Source organism: Sinohyriopsis cumingii, chromosome 15 (assembly GCF_028554795.1).
Source record: "Sinohyriopsis cumingii isolate HCF-2022 chromosome 15, ASM2855479v2, whole genome shotgun sequence".
NCBI lineage: Eukaryota > Metazoa > Mollusca > Bivalvia > Unionida > Unionidae > Sinohyriopsis > Sinohyriopsis cumingii.
In genome coordinates this window covers 111,490,361-111,510,195 of record NC_142975.1, presented here as the reverse complement: position 1 = coordinate 111,510,195, position 19,835 = coordinate 111,490,361, and the positions used below count along the sequence as shown (strand labels likewise).

Here is a 19,835-nt window from a genome sequence, read left to right as displayed (position 1 = left end):
TACATTTACGCGCTTAGATTGACATTTTTTTTATAAGAATAGAAAGAGGGAAAGTCATTAATACTTTACAAATCATAAGTAAGCAGCAATAGTTTTAATATGTAAGAACATCAAGTACCGCGATAATACAGCAATGCAGGCTGCGTGCAGTCGGATATTCGTCCATCCAAAACTATCCATTCTGGAAAGTATCACTACAATTACTTGCGAGTATCTTTCCGAGAGCGGACGTTATTCAACTCGCATCTGAAAGAGACAAGGGATTTCCGAATATGAGGAGCCAATGATGCACTCAGACAACGTCACATAAATGGTTTGATTTAAACACTTATGATGACGTCATGCTTAAGTATATTATAATGTAAGTGTATTACTGGAAATATCCTCGTCTCTTGAAAAAAATAACCATAAAAACAGATTCTTTTCGAACGATGGGTATTGAAAACAACATTCGACGACGTTTCAACAATCAATGAAATACCTGAACTTGTAAGTCTAATGCTAGTCCTCCAATCTTGTGATGACTATTTTGAAAAAAGGCAATCAGTTTCAAGATCACAAAACATGTTCGTGTTCTTTCTGATAATGACAAAACGTCACCTAATAATTATGTAAGAGTTTAACGTTGTTTTTTTTTTCTGAGTTCATCGTGGTATAAACTGTCAGTTGCCGACTCACACAGCAAACAACGCTCGTCGCTGTTTTGTCTCATTTCACATCCTACTCCCCATTGAAATGAAAATTAGAAATAAAATTTCAAAACCAAAATTAGAAATTACATTTAAAAATGATAAATTGAAAATAAGCTTAAAAATGAGTTGAAACTGTAAAGGTTGAAAATAAAATTTAGCAAAAATGAAATTTTAAACTGAAAATTAAAAATAAAAATGAAAGTGAATATAGAATATAAAATATAAATTTAAACAAAAATTGGAAAATAATTTTTTAAATACAATTAAAAAACTGAAAATTGAAAAACCAATTTGGAGATGAAGTTTGATAATGATAAGCTTTGAAAGATTAAAGATTAAAATTTGAAAAACAAAGACTTAAACATTAAAATTTGAAATAAAAGATGAGGAAAAGTAATCTATAAAAATGGAAAGTCGGAATCTAAATTTAAAGATGTAAACTGAATGTAAGATATGAAAATCAAGCTAAGAATAAAGTAAAATGGAAATTGAAATTAAAATTAAAAATAATAATTGAATAAGATGTACAAGAAATTATTTTTGAGAAGATACACTTGGAAATGGTAATTGTAAATGAAATTGAAATTGACATTTAAAAAACTTAAAATCAAATTAAAAAGTAAATTGTATAGTGAAAATTCAACTGTAAATAAAAACAAAGTGACATTTGAAAAAGAAAATTTGAAAAGTACGTTGTGAAGTAAAATTTGAAAAGCAACTTAAAATCGGCAATTCAAAGAGAAAATAAAAAATGAAAGACTAAATGTATAAATAAATATTGAATTTAAAAGTAGCAAAAGTGTAAACACAAAAATTTTTGAAAATGAGATGAAAATGAAATTGTTGCAAATTGAAAACATTGAAAATCCAAATATAAAAATTAAAGCGAAAAATCAGTTTTAACAAAGTAAAAACCTGGAATTTGAAATTTAAAAATGTGAAGACTTTGAAATAAAATTGTAAAAATATGTTAAAACAAGAAAGTTGAAAACCAAACTAACAAATGAATACTGAAAAGGAAAACCGCAAATGAAGATTTTAAAAAAATGCATTTTTAAAAAACACAAGTTAAAAATTTAGAATTTGATAATGAAATTTAGAAAGGCACAATTTAAAAAAATTTGAACACAAAATATGAAGATAGAAAATGAAAATAAAAATGTGAAATCAAAATGGATATAACTTGTGTGATGGAATTTTACTTTATTTACATCAGACCCTCTTGAGTAACCGTACATATATTTTTTGTAAGTATAGTTTGTCAAAATTCATAACCCTTTCATGTGCAAGTGTTAAACAGTTGATTCCTTGATGTTGATTGCTCTAGCAGCATATTGGACAGCAATCGTTGAGCACGTACTTTTATTATTAAGTCTTCTTTTATAGAACCCTAATGTTAAACACGTCATGTCAGAGGCCATAGAGACTCAGAATCAATTATCATAGCCACAATGATACATTCTCGTCTTTGCCACAATGATACATTATCATTTTTACCACAATAATACATTCTCATCTTTTAAATTGACTTGTCATATAGAATTCGTATTTGTTACCTACTTACTGGAATTAGGGTTTGCACAATCAAGATCCCTGGACTAGGTTTTTCGCAAGCTTATTATTTGTATATTTTGTTTATTGATTAGAACTGATCGATTTTCGTTTACGAGTAATACATGTTTTATAACAAATGAAACTCACACTTTTCTTTTGTTGTTAAGAAAACCGTTTTGAAAGTAGAATATACCAACGCTAGAGCTCGTGGTTAACATGCTCGAACCAAAAACGAAAATTGTTTCAGATTTGTTAGGTTAGAAAACTTACTGTTTCCTAATGGATCATTTGCTTTCTCCACGACATATAGCTTTTGACAGTTCGTATGGAAATGGAAATGCTATAGAAAAGCTGATTAGTTTGAAATTGTCCAGTAATCAGATGATGTTGCTGGACAGTTTTGGAGAAAAACACTGAGAGACTGCTCAGGTAAGAGAATGCATTTACAACCACATTGTACAAACATTCAAATGAGACTTTGACGTCATCGGGATTTGACTGTCTTAAGAAGACTAATGCATTTGAAATTGTTCAGCTCTAAGTCTTGCAATGCCATGATTTATGTCGTCATTGGTACGCCAAATGGAATGGAGGAAAGTCGAGGAAACTGTTCAAGAATTAGCGAATTATCAAGTACGTTTAAAAGAGCTGATTCCATAACACGAGACGATTACTTTCAATGTTCGAGAAATGGATTATGCAATAGAAAATGTTAGTGTCTCTTTGTCTTGATTTTTATGCCTTGACATAAACGCACGTATTCACGCATGTACACATTCAATCATGACGGGGTAACGGGAATTTGGATAGTAGATATCTCCTTCTTTTACACGATATCCTTTTCGTCTGATAGTAGGTGTGGGGACACTACACAGGACGTTTTGGATATTGTGTATAGGGCGCTTGTGCGATCTCATCTTCTTCTTTTTCACGATACCCTTTTCGTCCGATGATAAGTGTGTTGGCGCTACATAAGGCGTTTGGGATTATGTATATGGGGTGTTGATGGTATAGTTGATGTTTTGGATAGTATGTGCGATTTCATCTCCTTATTCATTCTACCCTTTTCTTCTGAATACAGGTGTGGATTATTAGACACTACACATGACATTTTGGATAGTGTGTATCATGTGCTGTATGTTATAACAATGGTTGGATAGTATATTTGTGCGATTTCATCTCATTCTTTTACATATCGTCTCTATCTTCAGAGAGTTGGTGTCTGATTTTAGGCACTAAACAAGGCATTTTGAATGTATGTATGGGATCTTCGTCATTTTAGAACTACTTTTAGTTAAAGCCAATTTAATGTTCCGATTATTTTTTCGGTCTCCGTTAAATTCTAGGACAATTTCGTAATTATAGTATTATTTTAGTCAGATCCATACAGTTTTATTATGAGTTGACCCCATAAACACTTCCCTCAACGTCATAATCCCTTTTGAGGTTATAAACAGTTTTGAGGCTATAGTGCCATAACTGAGGCTATATATCCCGTTGGCGCACTAGTGACAAATTTGAGGCTATAAACCCTTTTGAGGATATATTGTGCCATATTTCAGTAAACTCGAACACTGTTATTATGTAACCTCCATTGAGGTTAGCCACTTGCAAAACTGTTAGGGTTTTAGGCTATAATTCCATTCCCATGTTTAACCTATGGACCCATTTAACACAGGATTTCCCACCGAGGCAGTAGTGCCATATCCGAGGCTATTGTGCCACATATTACTGTTGATATCTACATATCAGAGGCTATTGTGACCCATATTACTGTTGATATCTGACGAACTGGCGTCTTTGCCAGCCAAGAGTTGTCAATTTACGTCGACACGTGGCATGTGTAACTAGTGTTGTTAACAAATGGCCTCTTGCATATGAAACTATTACAGTTCATAGGATGCAAAATAAGTCTTCAAATGCGAAAAAGTCTTTGTATGAAAGGTAAAATCTAGAAAACTAACTATTTCCATTCTTCAAGTTGATCTTGTGAATTATGATATTTACTTGTAGAATTTCGTGCAATAAAATGACTGGGCACAAGAGAGAGAGAGAGAGAGACAGAGACAGAGACAGAGAAGCGCTATTTGTGACACCTAAAGCAACTTTGTTTAAGCAACAAAGTTGCAAAGAAAGAAAGATAAATTTACAAATATTTAAAATTGGAGCCAAGATAGCTTTCTTGATTAATTGACAACTAAAAAGGTAACGAATAAGTAGCTACTGTGAAATTGTTAGTTATCTAAAAGAACCATATGACTTGGGAAAGACCCCTAGACGGAAAGATAACAGATAATAATATAAAAACAGACAATACTATAAATAATACACAGTTAATATTTATATTCTCCACATTTATAACAAAAACAAAAAGGGAATAAATTGGTCACTCATTATAATATTGAAAAATATACATATATTCAGTCAATTTAAATTAAATCCCAAAATGAAATGAGAGAAAATAGAACAGTCACGGTAATCCTAATTACACTCAGGTTTACTTCCCCTGATAAACAGACAACTATGGAAACTAAGGTAATCACCAATAACTTAAGCTTTAAAACTGGAAAAACTCCGGAGCTATAACTCCTATAAAGATGAATGAATACTGGATAGCTAAATAAGTGGTAAATTCTATGAACTGGAAAATCTATACAAAACTATTGATTAATTTATATGGCTGGTTGATATTCACTGGTGGACCATCAAGGACACAACTGAAGGAAGACCCACTACGAGAAAAGAAGACCAACCAAACTCATTTAGATCTCGCGCTTGGTAACATATACACGAAAAGAATGGAATGTATCCGAATGATAACCGGGTTGGTACATTCAGAACACCCTCGTTTCTATCCGATTCGAGTCAGTTAACTTAAACCTTCTGAAAGAGACTCGGGATAAATGATGCGATGCTTCCCAGATTGGTAAGTTTTTGACTGACGAACATCTTAATGTATGAGGAACATGGTATATTAACATGACAGGTCTTGAAAATAACATCAGTCAACGTTTCAACAATCAACGACATAACTGCACATTTAATTTTAAATGTTTCGTGCAACTTTTTCATACAGAATATAAGAAGAAAGAATTCGATTTTGATAGTATTAAATTATTGATTATTACTATTAGAGAAGACATGCCATTTAGTCATTGGGACGCTGCGAAATTATTATGACGTTTAGTAACTAGGGACTTGAGGGCAGCTCACAATTGCTACTATTAGTATTTACATCAGAGATGTTTTCTACCATGCCGATTGCCAATTGGCTATAAAACAAAATGCGAGTAGCCATGCTGGTCCGAATAAGAAAACCAAATAATTCGGACTATGTACTTGTACGATAACACTTCACACTATTTACATATGTATATTGTAGATGTATCTTGCCGTCTTCGGACATGATTTATATGCATCGTAGGTGTTTGCAGCCCTCGTAATTTGTTAGTAGATATATGTCGTTGTACTTGTTATTGTTCTCGCTGTTAAAGTTTCAAAGACCTTTGAACGGCCCCTTGTATGGTGTCACCTGCACTTTTGCCTTCTGCACAGCATTGCTTGTAGGTTTCCCATCGCGGATGTGTCATCAGCCAATGTACAGGTCACAACATTTTGAATGGCAATGCAAGGTTCATCAATTAGTAAGTCAAAAAACATACCTCTGTATTGCATCGACTTGAGGTCCACTCTACTAACTGATCACACAATTCAGGTGATCAGCGATATGCCCCCCTCCCCCTTTCCCAGTAGGCTACCCAATCCGCCAACCCCTCCTGCCCGTCCCGACATGAGACCACTTAAAAAAATAAGCCACAGTGCCGTCGCCCCCGTCTCCTCCGGACACTTAAAATGCATCCTAGATTGCCTGCCCACTAACAAGTCCAGCTTCACAAAGACGACCCAAACCTCCGAATCCTTTGGCTCCTTATCCAAATACGCTTGCACCAATACCTGCGTTGCCGCCACCACCAGGCATGAAACTACCAGACTGTCCTCCAAACATGCTAGAAGGCGACCCGCCCAATCCTCCACCGCTACTCTGTCCAAATGAACTACCACCTCCCAGGCTACTCATTCCTCCAAAAGATCCACCACTGCCTATTCCAACGGAGCCACCAAATTGATTGCCTCCCATCGGGTTGTTCCACTGGCTATTCAATTGCTGCCCTGGACCGCCCATTCCCTGACCAGGCATGAATTGACCAAATTGGTTCTGATTCAGATTATCTAGTTGTAAACCACCCGTTCCAAACTGATTTGGTCCCAGTAATGGATTTGTTTGTCCCTGCATGCCCATACCGAATTGAGGGTTTTGTAGACCAAGCTGAGAATTTTGCAATCCATAGGGATTTTGTGCGCCAAGTAGTGGGCTTTGTAATCCTAATTGATTTTGAAGTGCTAGTTGAGAGGTTTGTAAGGCCAACTGTTGTTGAAGTGCTTGTATTTGTTGTTGGAGAGCGAGCGGATTGCTCTGTGGACCCAGCAAACTGTTTTGACCACCTATTCCACCTAAACCCCCCATGGGCAGACCGCCTCCCATCATCCCACTGTAGCCATTCATATTAAAGGCTTGAGGACTCTTACGTTTTCCCATAAGTGATCGAATTCTACTAAATGCGGTTACAGCGTTTATCATTGTGCCAATTCCTCCTCCTCCACCTATAATACTTTTGATGGCGGTAGCAAGAACCTCAGACGTTTCTGGAGGGGCTACAAGGTTCCCAAGGGGGCCAACCGAGTCGATAATTTGACTGCTATTGGCTGTGGGAAAACTTTGATATAAAGTGTGATCAGGTGCTGTGTAACCACCCCCTTCAATTCTTTGAATGCCTTCTCCGGATAACAGATCGTCAAACGAAACACCAGAATTAAATGCCACACTCTTTGTAAGCTCTTCCTGTTTGGATTTCTCAGATTGTGTACTATTCCATGGGCTGACACCTGTCTCTTGAATGGCTGTTTTTTTTTCTTCGGGCGCGGTTGTTGCATTGAAAACGGTATTGAATGTAATTTCACGCTTATAGACGTCTTTCCGTATTGACGTATCAATGTTGATTGGACTCAACGTTACAGATGAAGGCAGGATTGTTTCAACTTGACTTCTATTTAATGTGTCGACTTGAGCAGCTTGAACTGTATTTTGTAATTTGTCCTCTTGCTTAGAATCTATAATAATAATAATAATAATAATAATAATAATAATAATAATAATTTTAAAAAATGTGAAAAAACGTTTTGTTCACGAAAGATGAACAAACGCTGTTAATATTCAATTTGTTACAAGATTACTCTGCGATTTCTGTATATTCATTGCTGGCGGAAACTGCCGAATTACCGGTACAGTGAAATACCGCAGTACGTACTACCTAAAAATTACCTCGTTAAATTGGATACTACTAATACCAAGAGCCTAGAAAATAAATCATCATCATTGCAAACCACTGGTGACAATCTCATATGCTCTATTTTCTTCCATTTTTGACTATTAGATTTCGTCGTTTCAAGTGTATGTGCATAAGTAAAACATGACATCAACAAGCCAATGTAATAAACGTTTACATATAAATTGAAGATGCATCCTTTTCTTCGATAAGCGATTGCGTTTGAAAGAGAAAATCTGATCGGCTCACTATGTGAGCATGAAAATTCACGTTGGACCGGCCTTCAGATAATATTTTTTTCTAGCTCACAGTCACTTGTTAAGAAAGTTCATGACTGTTCATGAGAAACGAAGAAATCTTATCAGAGGCAGCTACGGGTGAAACATTCGACTAGAGGATTTTCGAAGTGGTTTGCGACGATAAGAAACCATGTTTAAATATAAACCATGCATAATAGACAGATATTATTTTTGGGATCTGAATATCAATTCCGTTTTTTATATATACAAAAATGGCTTTTTTCTGGAGATCGCTTGCGTTTTGTGCATACACATACATTCAAACGTGTTGTTTCCTGAATGTGTTCGAATATACCGACCTACCTTTATATATATATATATATATATATATATATATATATATATACGATGATAATGGACCAGTGTTTTGGGGGGCTTTTTTTAAGGTAAAGTCCAAGAATATGTTAACTGTTCGATAAATAGAATTGATAAATATCGGAATAAAAATGAAGTTAAAAAAAAAATATGTTTATGGAGTTTAATCGAAACTTGGGAAAATGTGGTATATCTACCGTGTGTTCAATACCGTCATATCGCCATGGTACGAGGTATTCATTTTGAGATATCATTCGCAACAACAGTGTTAGTTCTTCGGATCATACCTCGAATGTATCTCGATCGCTTCTATTCGGACCACATCGCCCATTTATGAAACAAGGACTGACTGAGGAGTTACTAATCTATTTTATTCATTCCGAATTTCTCTGTCAACCATACGGTCAATCCAATCGTAGAAATTGCTGCACCTACGTACATCAGAGACATATTTTTGACTTACAAAATTAGCCGAAAATGTTCCGATTGACGAAAACATTAAGAGGATTCAGAATATGGGTTATATGGGCAGTTTGCGGTTAATAATTTATTTTTTTATTTTTTTTATTTTAAAAAATAAATAGTTTATTGTTTTACCAACGTCGACTTAGTCTTGTGAGATTTCTCACCTTAGTGAAGACCGCATTGGTGGCCTAATGGTTAGAGCGTCTGCCTCATGCGGGAGGTTGTTGGTTCGATCCCCGGCCGAGTAATACCAAAGACTTATAAAAAAATTGTACTAACAGCTGCCTCGCTTGGCGCTCAGCATTAAGAGGTTAGTGTGATATGACTGAAAAAATTGTTAAAGCTACGTTAAAAAGTCTAAATCACACACACACACACACACCTTAGTGAAAGTAAATCGACCATACCTGTTATCGCAGAAAATATTACTTGAAAAGAGAAAAGTCACGCTTTATCTGGATCAATAAATAAAATCATCGGTGACTATGTTGATTTCAGTGTCAGGCTATACATATGACATGTAAGTAAATAACTTATGTTCGACATGGGTGTACTTTTGTAACTGCGAGTTTCAACTGCATACTTCCTGTACCTATTCGTAACTGATCGACCTTATGACACCACGTACAGTCTCTAATGGCAAGAATATTACGGGGCTATGAAGCGATTTATTTAGTAAGAGATTATATAAAAACACGTGTCCTGCATACTTTACCAAACAAGTGAAATGCAATATGTACTTTGCTTGAAAAGGAAACAGCCGTGTAGAAATATTTTGGATCATATATAACGAAAGAAACCAGAGGCTTCTGGTCAGTACATGTAATGGCGTATTAAGAAAACTGATGTTTTTTTTTACCTGTTCGTTTGTCTGTTTGTGAATGCCTGTGTATAGCAAGACTTACCTGTCATTACAATGATAGGCTGAGACAGAACCTTATCCCAGTAGGTATCTTTGTCCTGTAAGATAGATCCCCTGTAGGAAAAACACATGCAATCAATCAATCAATCAATCATATATGTATGTATGTATGTGTGTGTGTGTGTGTGTGAAAAATCTTATATATCAGAAAGAAGAATATACATTCATCTTACTCAGTTTAGTCGTAAAATACCTAAGATAAACTCTGGCAGACAGTTTTTGGTTTATTTAAATTTTAATCTTACATGTCGTATAGATGTGTTTCATGCTGATTTAAAATGAAAAATTCAGGTAGTTGAAAGTAAGTATAAACGGGGAAATCTTGTTCAAATTTTATACTTTTGTCTTGTTGTTACTTCTCCCCTATATATTGTTCAGACGTACCTGCAACGCGTGTTCTCCATCTTTAAGGTCAACCTTTCTTAGCTGTCGTTGAGAGTAATATTAATTTGAAGCATATTCTAAGTAAATACAGTAGAAATACTATTTACTTTTTAATATATATAGACAATGGCTAATTATGAAGACGGCCGTATCGCTGTGTATGGAGTGTCATAGCAACGCGTCGTGTAACTATTGTTTTATTAGTATCACTGTGAATGGACTATCCTAGGAACACGGAGTGTAATTGTTTTTTTAATAGTATCACCGGATATGGACTATCCTTGGTACAAGGCCTGTAATTATTACTTTATTAGTTTCGCTGTATATGGGATTGTCCTTGGGACACGGCATAGGAACACGTCTTCACGTCCACTTTCAGAAGCAGTCTTTGGACAATATAATCTGGAGTATCGCACAAACAACCACAATCACGTTCTCATACGTTCTCACTTGTTGTTGTGTTCATCCTAACAAGTAAAGTTGACCTCGAAACAAAACGCTCGACATTTTCTGCCATCTTTGTTCTTGTCTGCTCTTGATTCAGAGGTGGTATGGATTCTCAACCCAAATCACGGTTGAACATGTCGGCCTTTCCACTCGCAATACATGTGGGTGCACTTCGCTGGAGGCGAATCACCGGACACCTCAATTAATTAATATTTTTAAAATTACATCCGAGTTTATTTCTCGACTTGAAGTAAATGACCGAGTGATGTTCCGATTGGCGCCTCAAAACGCCCATGATATATTACTTCCGTAAGGCTGTTTTGACCCCTGGGTCACCTGAGTGCATCGTCTCCTCGCATTAGTATATAAGCACATGGACTGATTGGTTCACGGCTTACTTCACTTACCGCAGATCGAAATCCAGTCATTAACAAGGTTTAAATAACAAGACCGTAAGAGACTCCAATGTGTTTTATTGTGACGTCATCGGTATATTGTGACGCCTGCTGCGCTAGTTTTTTACTCCGTCATTGCTAATAAAAAAATTAATCCTACGTACTAAAAAAATCTTCCATTCTGCCATACAGCCATTTTACAGACAACTTAGCGAAAGCAATCTAAGTGTGACGCTGTTATCAGAGCGTAGGTTTTCTCCAGGTGGCATTTTACCATCAAATTTAGAATCGTTGTGCCTATGATATTATTCTGAAAAATGGAACTAACCCACTGTGATGCGTCAATTAGGAACGTTCATCAAACGTGTGGTTATTAATACGTCATAATAACTTAATTTACGTCACAATGAATAGGCAACGTTTCACCACCAACAGTGACGCAAGCAATTGTTACATGAAATTGAAATCGAATGATCTATTCGATTTGTGTTGAATACATAGTCGCATGAGTAACATTAATAATTAAACGTACAGGTATTTAATTAATCGGTTGACACGTCGTCGAGTGTTATTTCTGAGACCTATCATATTATAAGACTTTGTTCTTCGAACAACTAGCCGGATGTTCGTCTTGCAAAAATGCATACCTATTTAGGAAGCATAGCTACATTTACGTCAGACACTTCTGGAGAGTCGAATTTATTCGGCTCGCGTCAGAAAGTGATGAAGATGATCCGAATGTATGATGCGTGTGACTACCATGCTTACAGCGACCAAATCCAGTAGTTGTTTTGAAGTCTTAATAACTCTATTGACGACACGACGTCTAGATGACGTGCCAATGTCTAGATGGCGTGCCATCACAATCAGGAACGTAAGCAATCGTTGAAGGCTATTGAAGCCGAACGATTTCTTGAATTTGTTCATTAAATGTTGTTGCAAAAAGTAAATATTTAATTAATTGTTGATACGTCGTGGAATGTTAACTTCAACAGTTCAACACGTATCATTTTATAAGAATGTGTTCTTTGCATGTCTTGCATTTGGAATCAGGTTTGTCCGCCAAAACCTTTCAAATCTGGAAAGTATCACGACTGTGACATCGCTTAGCCATTGCCGTCAGATCGTGAAAACAAAGACGAAATAGTTGCAGGAATACACATCAACTGATGTGTTTGGTGATTCGCCTCTGGCGGAGTGCACCACATATGTTATAACAGCAAAGACAGACATTGTTCCGATTGTGATTTTGTCTCCTTCGGCACAATAGTGTTACTTGTGAACGAAAGCTGTTTTTTTGTGCTATCAATGGCGGAAACACTCGACCATATTTCGATTGATGATGGGTATTGATTATGTCTTAAATAACGTCCACCCTTAATACTCTCGTTCAACCGGACCTTCCACACGGCGTTGTGAAAACTCCGCTAAACGAAGGTCTAGTAAACAAAAAATAAAAAAGAGTTTTGCTTGTAAACTTTGTAAAACTTCTTCCCCAGTTTGTTAAAGGGATTTGATTGACGACGAGATAAAATGACAAAATACGTCATTGTCATTATGACACAATGCCAGATTTGTGCGTAAACATTAGCAATCGGCAACTGCATTGGTTCGATTGTGACATGCCTAGAGCATCATAGTCTGTTTACAAAGTGCAGTTTAATCGTATCCTTTTAGGTAGGCAGAAAATAGGCCTAGATTATCGTTGCTAAGGAGAAATGTCTTTTATGTTGTTTGTTTGCACAAAGTTGGACCGATGCTACTCTTATTGGTAACATAGACGAAGGAAACATTTGACTTGGCCATCGTGCTGTAGAGATCTCAGGAGGCCACGCCAAAGTTTGTTTGAACGAGACTAGCGCCCAAAATACGAAGAGAGAAGACTATAGTTGGCTGGTGCATTATGCAATGATAGATCTGGGTTTATGTACTTGCAGTGTGGCGCACAGGATAATCAGACCAGCAATAATTTTATAAAGCAACACATTCACCTTTATCTGCAGGCGACAAATTATGTTACATTACCTAATTCGTAAAGGTCCGGATATAGAACTGGGAGCTTTCCAGAGAAAAGAGACGGTTTTCTTCAAGGATTCGTCCGCGTGGAGGATACTGTCTCCTGCATTGATACAGCTAGCAACAGTCGTCTGCTCTCCGGGTAAGAATCCACTTTGCGGAAATAAGGCTCCATTTTTAGTGGAAGAAGTCAGAGACAAAATTTGAAGGAAAAATCCTCGAAATGCTTCTCTTCCTGTGGATTTAATTGTAACTGAAAAGGATGGAAGAAACGCAATGATAACGTTTCACAGTACTGTGTATATTCTGATCGTACATTAAAAAGATACCCACGCAAAACCAAATAAGCAAAAACTTAAACACAAACAGACTGAAACTTATATCAGTTTTATTTAGTGCAGGATGAGGCAAAGTTAGTAATTTTGATACAATTTGTGCATTACACTGAAACTGCACTCATTATTTCAGATGCTATACTCGTTCTATAAAAGTAATAATATATCACAAAAAGCTACATTTGTGAAAATACGTTAGCGGCTTATAAACCCTATGTGCCTAGAGGGTCTATAAAAAGTATCTTTTGATTCGTAAGCTATTTTTAAAATTACGTGGTGATTTAACGCGGATAAGAGTTTGGGGCTGATTAACCGATTGTTTTCTCGCTCTCAGTCCAAATTTGATAATTGTTACGTATATTTGATTTATTTTATTTTTGATTTAATTTAATTGTTCGTAAGTTTTAAACTCTATTTATTTTTAATTTCATTATATGTCAAAGTAATGTAATCTTGTTTACCTGATTTTGGCATTTTTTTCTTCAGAAAATAAAGTTTGGCCTGACTCTTTTCATAAACACCTAATACTAGAAACACTGTTTCTATTTTTGACTTAGTTCCCGATCTTGATTCAGAAATCATTGAGACAAGTAAACAACTTTCTATTTTTTATTTTATTCTCGGAGTAAAATGATTGGTTTTTATCAAGGTCATGCTGGGGGTATGTGGCTTTAGATTGTAAACAGCCTCTATTTCGCAATTCTGGGTTTTCAGAAACTGCACAGTAGTTAGATTTGATAGTGATGTTTAGACAGACATTTCTCAGTTTGGACTTTTACCTTTACACTTGAAAGTGTTTGTTTGTGACCAGTTTGGAGTTACATTTTGATTTTTAATCAAATTATTTGGATTCTAATAGATTAAATCTTTTTCCTGGAAATATTTGAGTGCTCATTCAGAATTCTTGGACAAAGACATTTATTTAAATTTTATTCGGAAATTCAAACACCGGAATATTGTTTGTGAATCAACAAAGAACTGTAGACACATATGCAATATAAAGTCTACAGAATACGTCATCGCCTTCCATTTTTCATTTTTCGTCAGGACTCGAACTTTAATTCCTTAGAACATTTAATTACTAGAACTTTTAAAATTTAATTCGTGGATTATTCTTGAATTATTTCTGGATTTGATTTCTTAAAACCATAAGTTCTCTTTCTCCCCATTGTTTTTCAGGGAACAATTATTTGTTCAATTTTTCGAAGCTTGTTGTTTTCACTCTTTCTTTTGTTACTTTTTTTAAAGCCTAAACACGTAACATAAGAGAATGAAGTCTAGTCTATCTTTATCTGATTGTCAAAAAGAGATTGAACTGTTCTTCGCTATTAGCCAATTAGATTACAGGCACTCGAACCATTCATTTTGCACAGTTGGTCCAACTGCCTTACAACAACCAATCGAAAGCTTAGATTCGTTCAGCTGCGTATATTAGTGGTCGGTGTGGGAATAAATGGTTGTAGAGGAAGAGTCATTAGGAGAAAAACTAAGCGAAGAATGGGTTTGTGTGGAATGGTTTTTAGTAGCTTGATTTGGCGTCCAGTTTGATTGCAGAAATAGGAAGAGTATGACGTGATTCGATGTCCTTCTCATGTCAAGAAGGCACGATAAAAGTACCCAGATCAAGTTACTGTGCTGACGATAAGTTTTTATATGCCCTAAAGAATTATTTTTAAGAAAAATGAAAGTTGTTATGTTGTTATTGCTATTTTACTTGATTTCCACGGAAGTACTCCCTTCAAGCAACTATTGTTTGGTGACGTCATTCTTGAGACCTAGGGCTCTAAATCTGTATCATTTCGGCATCTGATTGAAGTTTTCAGATCAGCGTCTGGAAATGTATCATTGGTCATGAGTTTGTTTATAGTATGATTCATCAGTTTTGAGAGCTACTATGAGCTAGTAAAAAAGTTGAGTTGAACGAAGGCGATAATCACGAATTTGTAAATTTTACTGTACAAAACGATCTAAATTAATATTTTAGGGTGGGGGTTTCGTTTTGGTTTGTTGGGTTTACCGCCATTTTCAACACATGATAGGCTATACATGATGGCCAATAGATTTGGTGGAAGACGTACCCTAGAAGACCATGGGAAGAACGACCAGCCGATGGAATAACACTGGCAAGCTTTCTCACAAACCCACGTCAGTTGAGCCGAACCTTAAACTCAAGCGCGCGTAAGTGAGATGCGTCAGTGATCTATACTAGGAATCGCCTTAAACCGCTTAGGCCCCCGATACCAGAGTAGGGCGTACGTGAGAGGGGGTGTAATGGGAAACCTTTTTGACAGTGTAAACGATGTTTACATCAAAAACCTTATAAACGATTATTCTTTCCTTGTATTTTTTGTATATGCGGAAGTGATTGATGTTGCATAGATTTCGCTATTGATGGGGACTCAAATCTGAATGCTTCACGACTGCATCGGGTGTATGCAAAATCACATCCACGTACTTTGTGCGATTCTTGTCCTTTGCTAAAAAAAAGACATTAAAAAATATTCCTGGTATGTTGTTGTAACTTTTATTTTGCCGCCTAATGTAAGTACTCCTTTTTTTGGAAGGAAATACATTGTTCGGGTCCCGGATTCACCTAATTTCTCGCTTTCCCGCCATGTAAAGATTCCGGACTATTTTGCTTATTATATTTCTGAAATTTAGTGGTAGATATAAATAAAGAAAATAATAAATAACTAATACTTTACTCTACACATTAGATTTTGTTATCCTTGAATAAAATAGTTTAGGGATTCCTAAAATGTGAAGAAAACCTTACATTTCATTTGAAATATGTAAAAAGACTAATTGAAGAATTGAAGGGAATTGCATTAGAAAATAATATACTTTAACCCTTAATACCCGCGTAATATTCCCCCGCATAGTATGCTTGCAAACCATGCAATACGACAGATATTTAAAACATCTCATTTTGAGAAAGCAGTTTTAGAAAATTATTAATTTTGTGAAACTTGGTCCAGAAATCTCACATATTTCAATATGCAATTTATTATTATTATTATTATTATTATTATTATTATTATTATTATTACGATGGTGGAAATAGTATAAAAATTATAATGATCAATAATGATAAAATACTAGTACTAATTTTTATTGTTGTTTTTTTGTTGAATGCTGCTTGTCTTGCTACCGTTGGCGTTGTTGTTGTAACGATGATTATGCATTTGTTGTTATTAATTATTGCCATTATATTTGTATTTGTATAAGTTTTTACAGTATATAGAAATAGTGCATAGAGAAAGTCTAATAATTTAAAAATAAATCTTATCATTGTTATAATTTCTAATATAATGAATAAGGATCATTGAGACCTATGACCGCTTTACACTAATCACGAACATGTCTTTTGACAAAGTCGGGATACCCCAAAATATATAATTGTTATACATGTAAACTGTTAGACAAGAAAAGATGCAATGATAGGATGTTTGCCTAAACAGTGTTTGGTTGACATCATCTATTATTAGCCAATGAATTCTATTCATGTACTGTATTTCGTTTAAGTCAATATGCCGTACGATTACGAACTGGACCTATTCGTTCAAGCCTACCAAGTAATGTTTTTGTGTGCGTGCTATTCGCGGTTTTGTCGGCACTTTTATGACATACGTGTCTTTCTCAAGGACCACAGAAGGCCTGGGCCGGTATGGAACCTTAATCTCAGGTGAACATAGATTTTGAGCATTGCTGCCTTTAATAATAACTGAATAACACGATTTTAAAATAATAATATGCTATTTGAATAATAAATGAATAACATAATCTTTGAATATTAACTAAATAACATGATCTTTGAATAATAACTGAATAACATGATCTTTGAATAATAATTGAATACCATGATCTTTGAATAATAACTTAATAACATAATCTTTGAATATTAACTAAATAACATGATCTTTGAAAAATAACTAAATAACATGATCTTTGAATAATAACTGAATACCATGATCTTTGAATAATAACTTAATAACATAATCTTTGAATAATAACTGAATGCCATGATCTTTGAATAATAACTTAATAACATAATCTTTGAATAATAACTGAATACCATGATCTTTGAATAATAACTGAATAACATGATCTTTGCAGGACAGATACATTGATAACTATAATAATTTAAATAAATAAAGTACTTGGTGTGGATAATTTCATTTCTGTATATGGTAAAGTTATTTTAATTAACAAATTTGTTTTTAAAGGAAAGAAGAGCTGTTATACTTATGACTATGTCAAATACTGGACATCAAAAGAATGTACCGCTTTAAATATTAATTCCACATTTCACTCCTGAACGTAATAAGTAGACATTATTTATGTTGACATTATTTATGTTGACATTATTTATGTTGACATTATTTTGTATATTACAAGCAATGTATATTTCGTGGTAGATAATAATATACGAGATTGTGGTAGCACAAACAGTACGTGTTAATTTGTAATTTAACAATTTCTGTATGCCGTCTTATATGCATTTTTTATTCGGATAAAATTATATCAGTGAACACACACACACACACACACACACACACACACACACACACGCACACACTAAGTATATTGGGTTTATCAAACCTGAAATAACACGTTTCCTTTACTAGACAAAGTAAATTCACGATATAAAGTTTTCTTAAGTAAAAGTATATAAAAAATACATCATGTATAAACACCTTAAGAAATCAATCTTTGACGTCGGTTATATAGCGAAAGACTGGTCTGAACATTCACACTTACCGTTAACAATATCATCGGGTGATATCTGAGTGTTGTTAACCAAAATTTTAAATGGACTTCGTGTTTTTTGAGGTGGTACCAAAGCTCCAGTTTTGTTCATGGACAGAATGTGTCCACTGTCACATAAAAATGTCACGTTTATCCGACCAGTATTCACAAGCACCGTCCTCTGTCCCTGACGGCTCGCTTCATCCTGTTTAATTCCTTTCCTCAAATGATCCCCTGTGTGATAGTTGGGGGCTAAAACTTCAGAGCCTTTTGGAAAATGATGTCTTTCCTGGTGTATACTGAGTGGTATCATAGCTTCGCTGAGATAAGCAGCATATCCAAATATTAGTATAATTTGTATTGTGGCACTAAATCTTCTTCGTCTAGATGACGAATACATTTTGAATAAAGGGTAGTATATTCCTTTGTTAGTTTTGAGTTGTAGTTGCGTATGAGGTTTAAAAAGGCGACTCTCCCTTTCCGTTAAAAATGTATAAATAGTTATGAAATTAGTGTTCGTCTTCATAATTCAGCGTATCCATACTCAACAGCCAATCACGTGACTCTGCTTTGCACACCTTAGAGGGTCTTTTGGGGAGTTATGGCACATACGTGTTTAATCAAATATAGAGATATCTAAACGCTAAAGGAATGCATTTTCGACGTGCCACACAGCCGATGCACAGTCAAACCATGCCACTATCAAGTTTTAAGTTTTACATTCACACAACGAACGTTTATATAATGGAAATGAAAAGGACAGTTTTGCACATTTCATTTATCCTTCAGGAGCCTTTATTTTACGGAAGTACTAAGTGAAAACAACACATTACAAGTTTCGTTACTTACGACATGTAGATCTCCAAATGTTTACCCATAGTTCACCTACCACTGGTCCAAGAAGGCGGAAGAACAGGGGAAATATAAATCTGTTTAGAATTCACCGATTGGTGGACTTTTTCATGCCTCAGGGATAATGTCTTCGACATGTGAAAGATTTTATGAAACTTTGTGCAATAAAGTTTGACGACTCATTCAATTCATAAGATTTCGTTATGTTTATTCTTTTGATTGGATACAGCAGTGCGGGTGTGCTGAACTAGCGAATATTTGTCAGGGGCATTATGGAACAGTCTAACTTTTCCAACAGACATATGGACACACGGTAAGGACAGGCATAGGGATGCACAATATCCGTTGACGGTAACGACAGGCATATGTTACACCATGTCCGCTAACCGTAATGACAGATATAGGGACACAATGCCCGTTGACGGTAACGACAGGCATGGGATTCACAATGTCCGTTGACGGTCATGACAGACATAGGGATACACAATGCCCGTTGACGGTAATGACATGCATGGGATACACAATGTCCGTTGACGGTAACGACATACATGGGATAGACAATGTTCGTCGACAGGCACAGGGACACACTATGTCCATTGACGGTAACGACAGGCATAGAGACACACAATGTCTATTGACGGTATTGACAGACATAGGGACACACCATGTCCATTGACGGTAACGACAGGCATAGAGACACACAATGTCTATTGACGGTAATCAAAGGCATAAAGACACACAATGTCCACTGCCGGTAACGACGTTCATAGGGACACCATGTCCATTGACAGTAACGACATGCATAGGGAATCACAATGTCCGTTGACGGTAACTACGTTCCTGTCGGAAAATTGGATAACTCAGAGATATAATCGTTTAATTGTCGCAGGTGAAAACCATTCGTCCAATGTGCTCTGACGAATATATATATATATATATATATATATATATATATATATATATATATATATATATATATATATATATATATATATATATATATGAAAATACAGTCTCAGTCAATTC

The 19,835-nt window shown here is 35.3% G+C and overlaps 1 protein-coding gene across 2 annotated transcripts; it reads right to left on the bottom strand.

Annotated features, from left to right (window-relative positions):
* Positions 1–79: 79 nt before the first annotated feature.
* On the bottom strand, positions 80–18,470 carry LOC149782489 (uncharacterized). 2 transcript variants are annotated; one of them, XM_089933907.1, is made up of 5 exons: positions 17,970–18,470; positions 12,883–13,126; positions 9,615–9,685; positions 6,201–7,415; positions 80–246 (listed from the first exon to the last, which is right to left on the bottom strand). In XM_089933907.1, exons 1-5 carry the CDS (start codon positions 18,355–18,357, stop codon positions 236–238), a joined length of 1,929 nt encoding a protein of 642 aa, XP_089790033.1. In that variant the 5' UTR covers positions 18,358–18,470; the 3' UTR covers positions 80–235. The 2 variants fall into 2 exon arrangements, with proteins under 2 accessions (XP_089790033.1, XP_089790032.1); XM_089933906.1 differs by lacking the exon at positions 80–246 and having other exon boundaries at positions 4,579–7,415.
* Between the last annotated feature and the right edge of the window lie 1,365 nt (positions 18,471–19,835).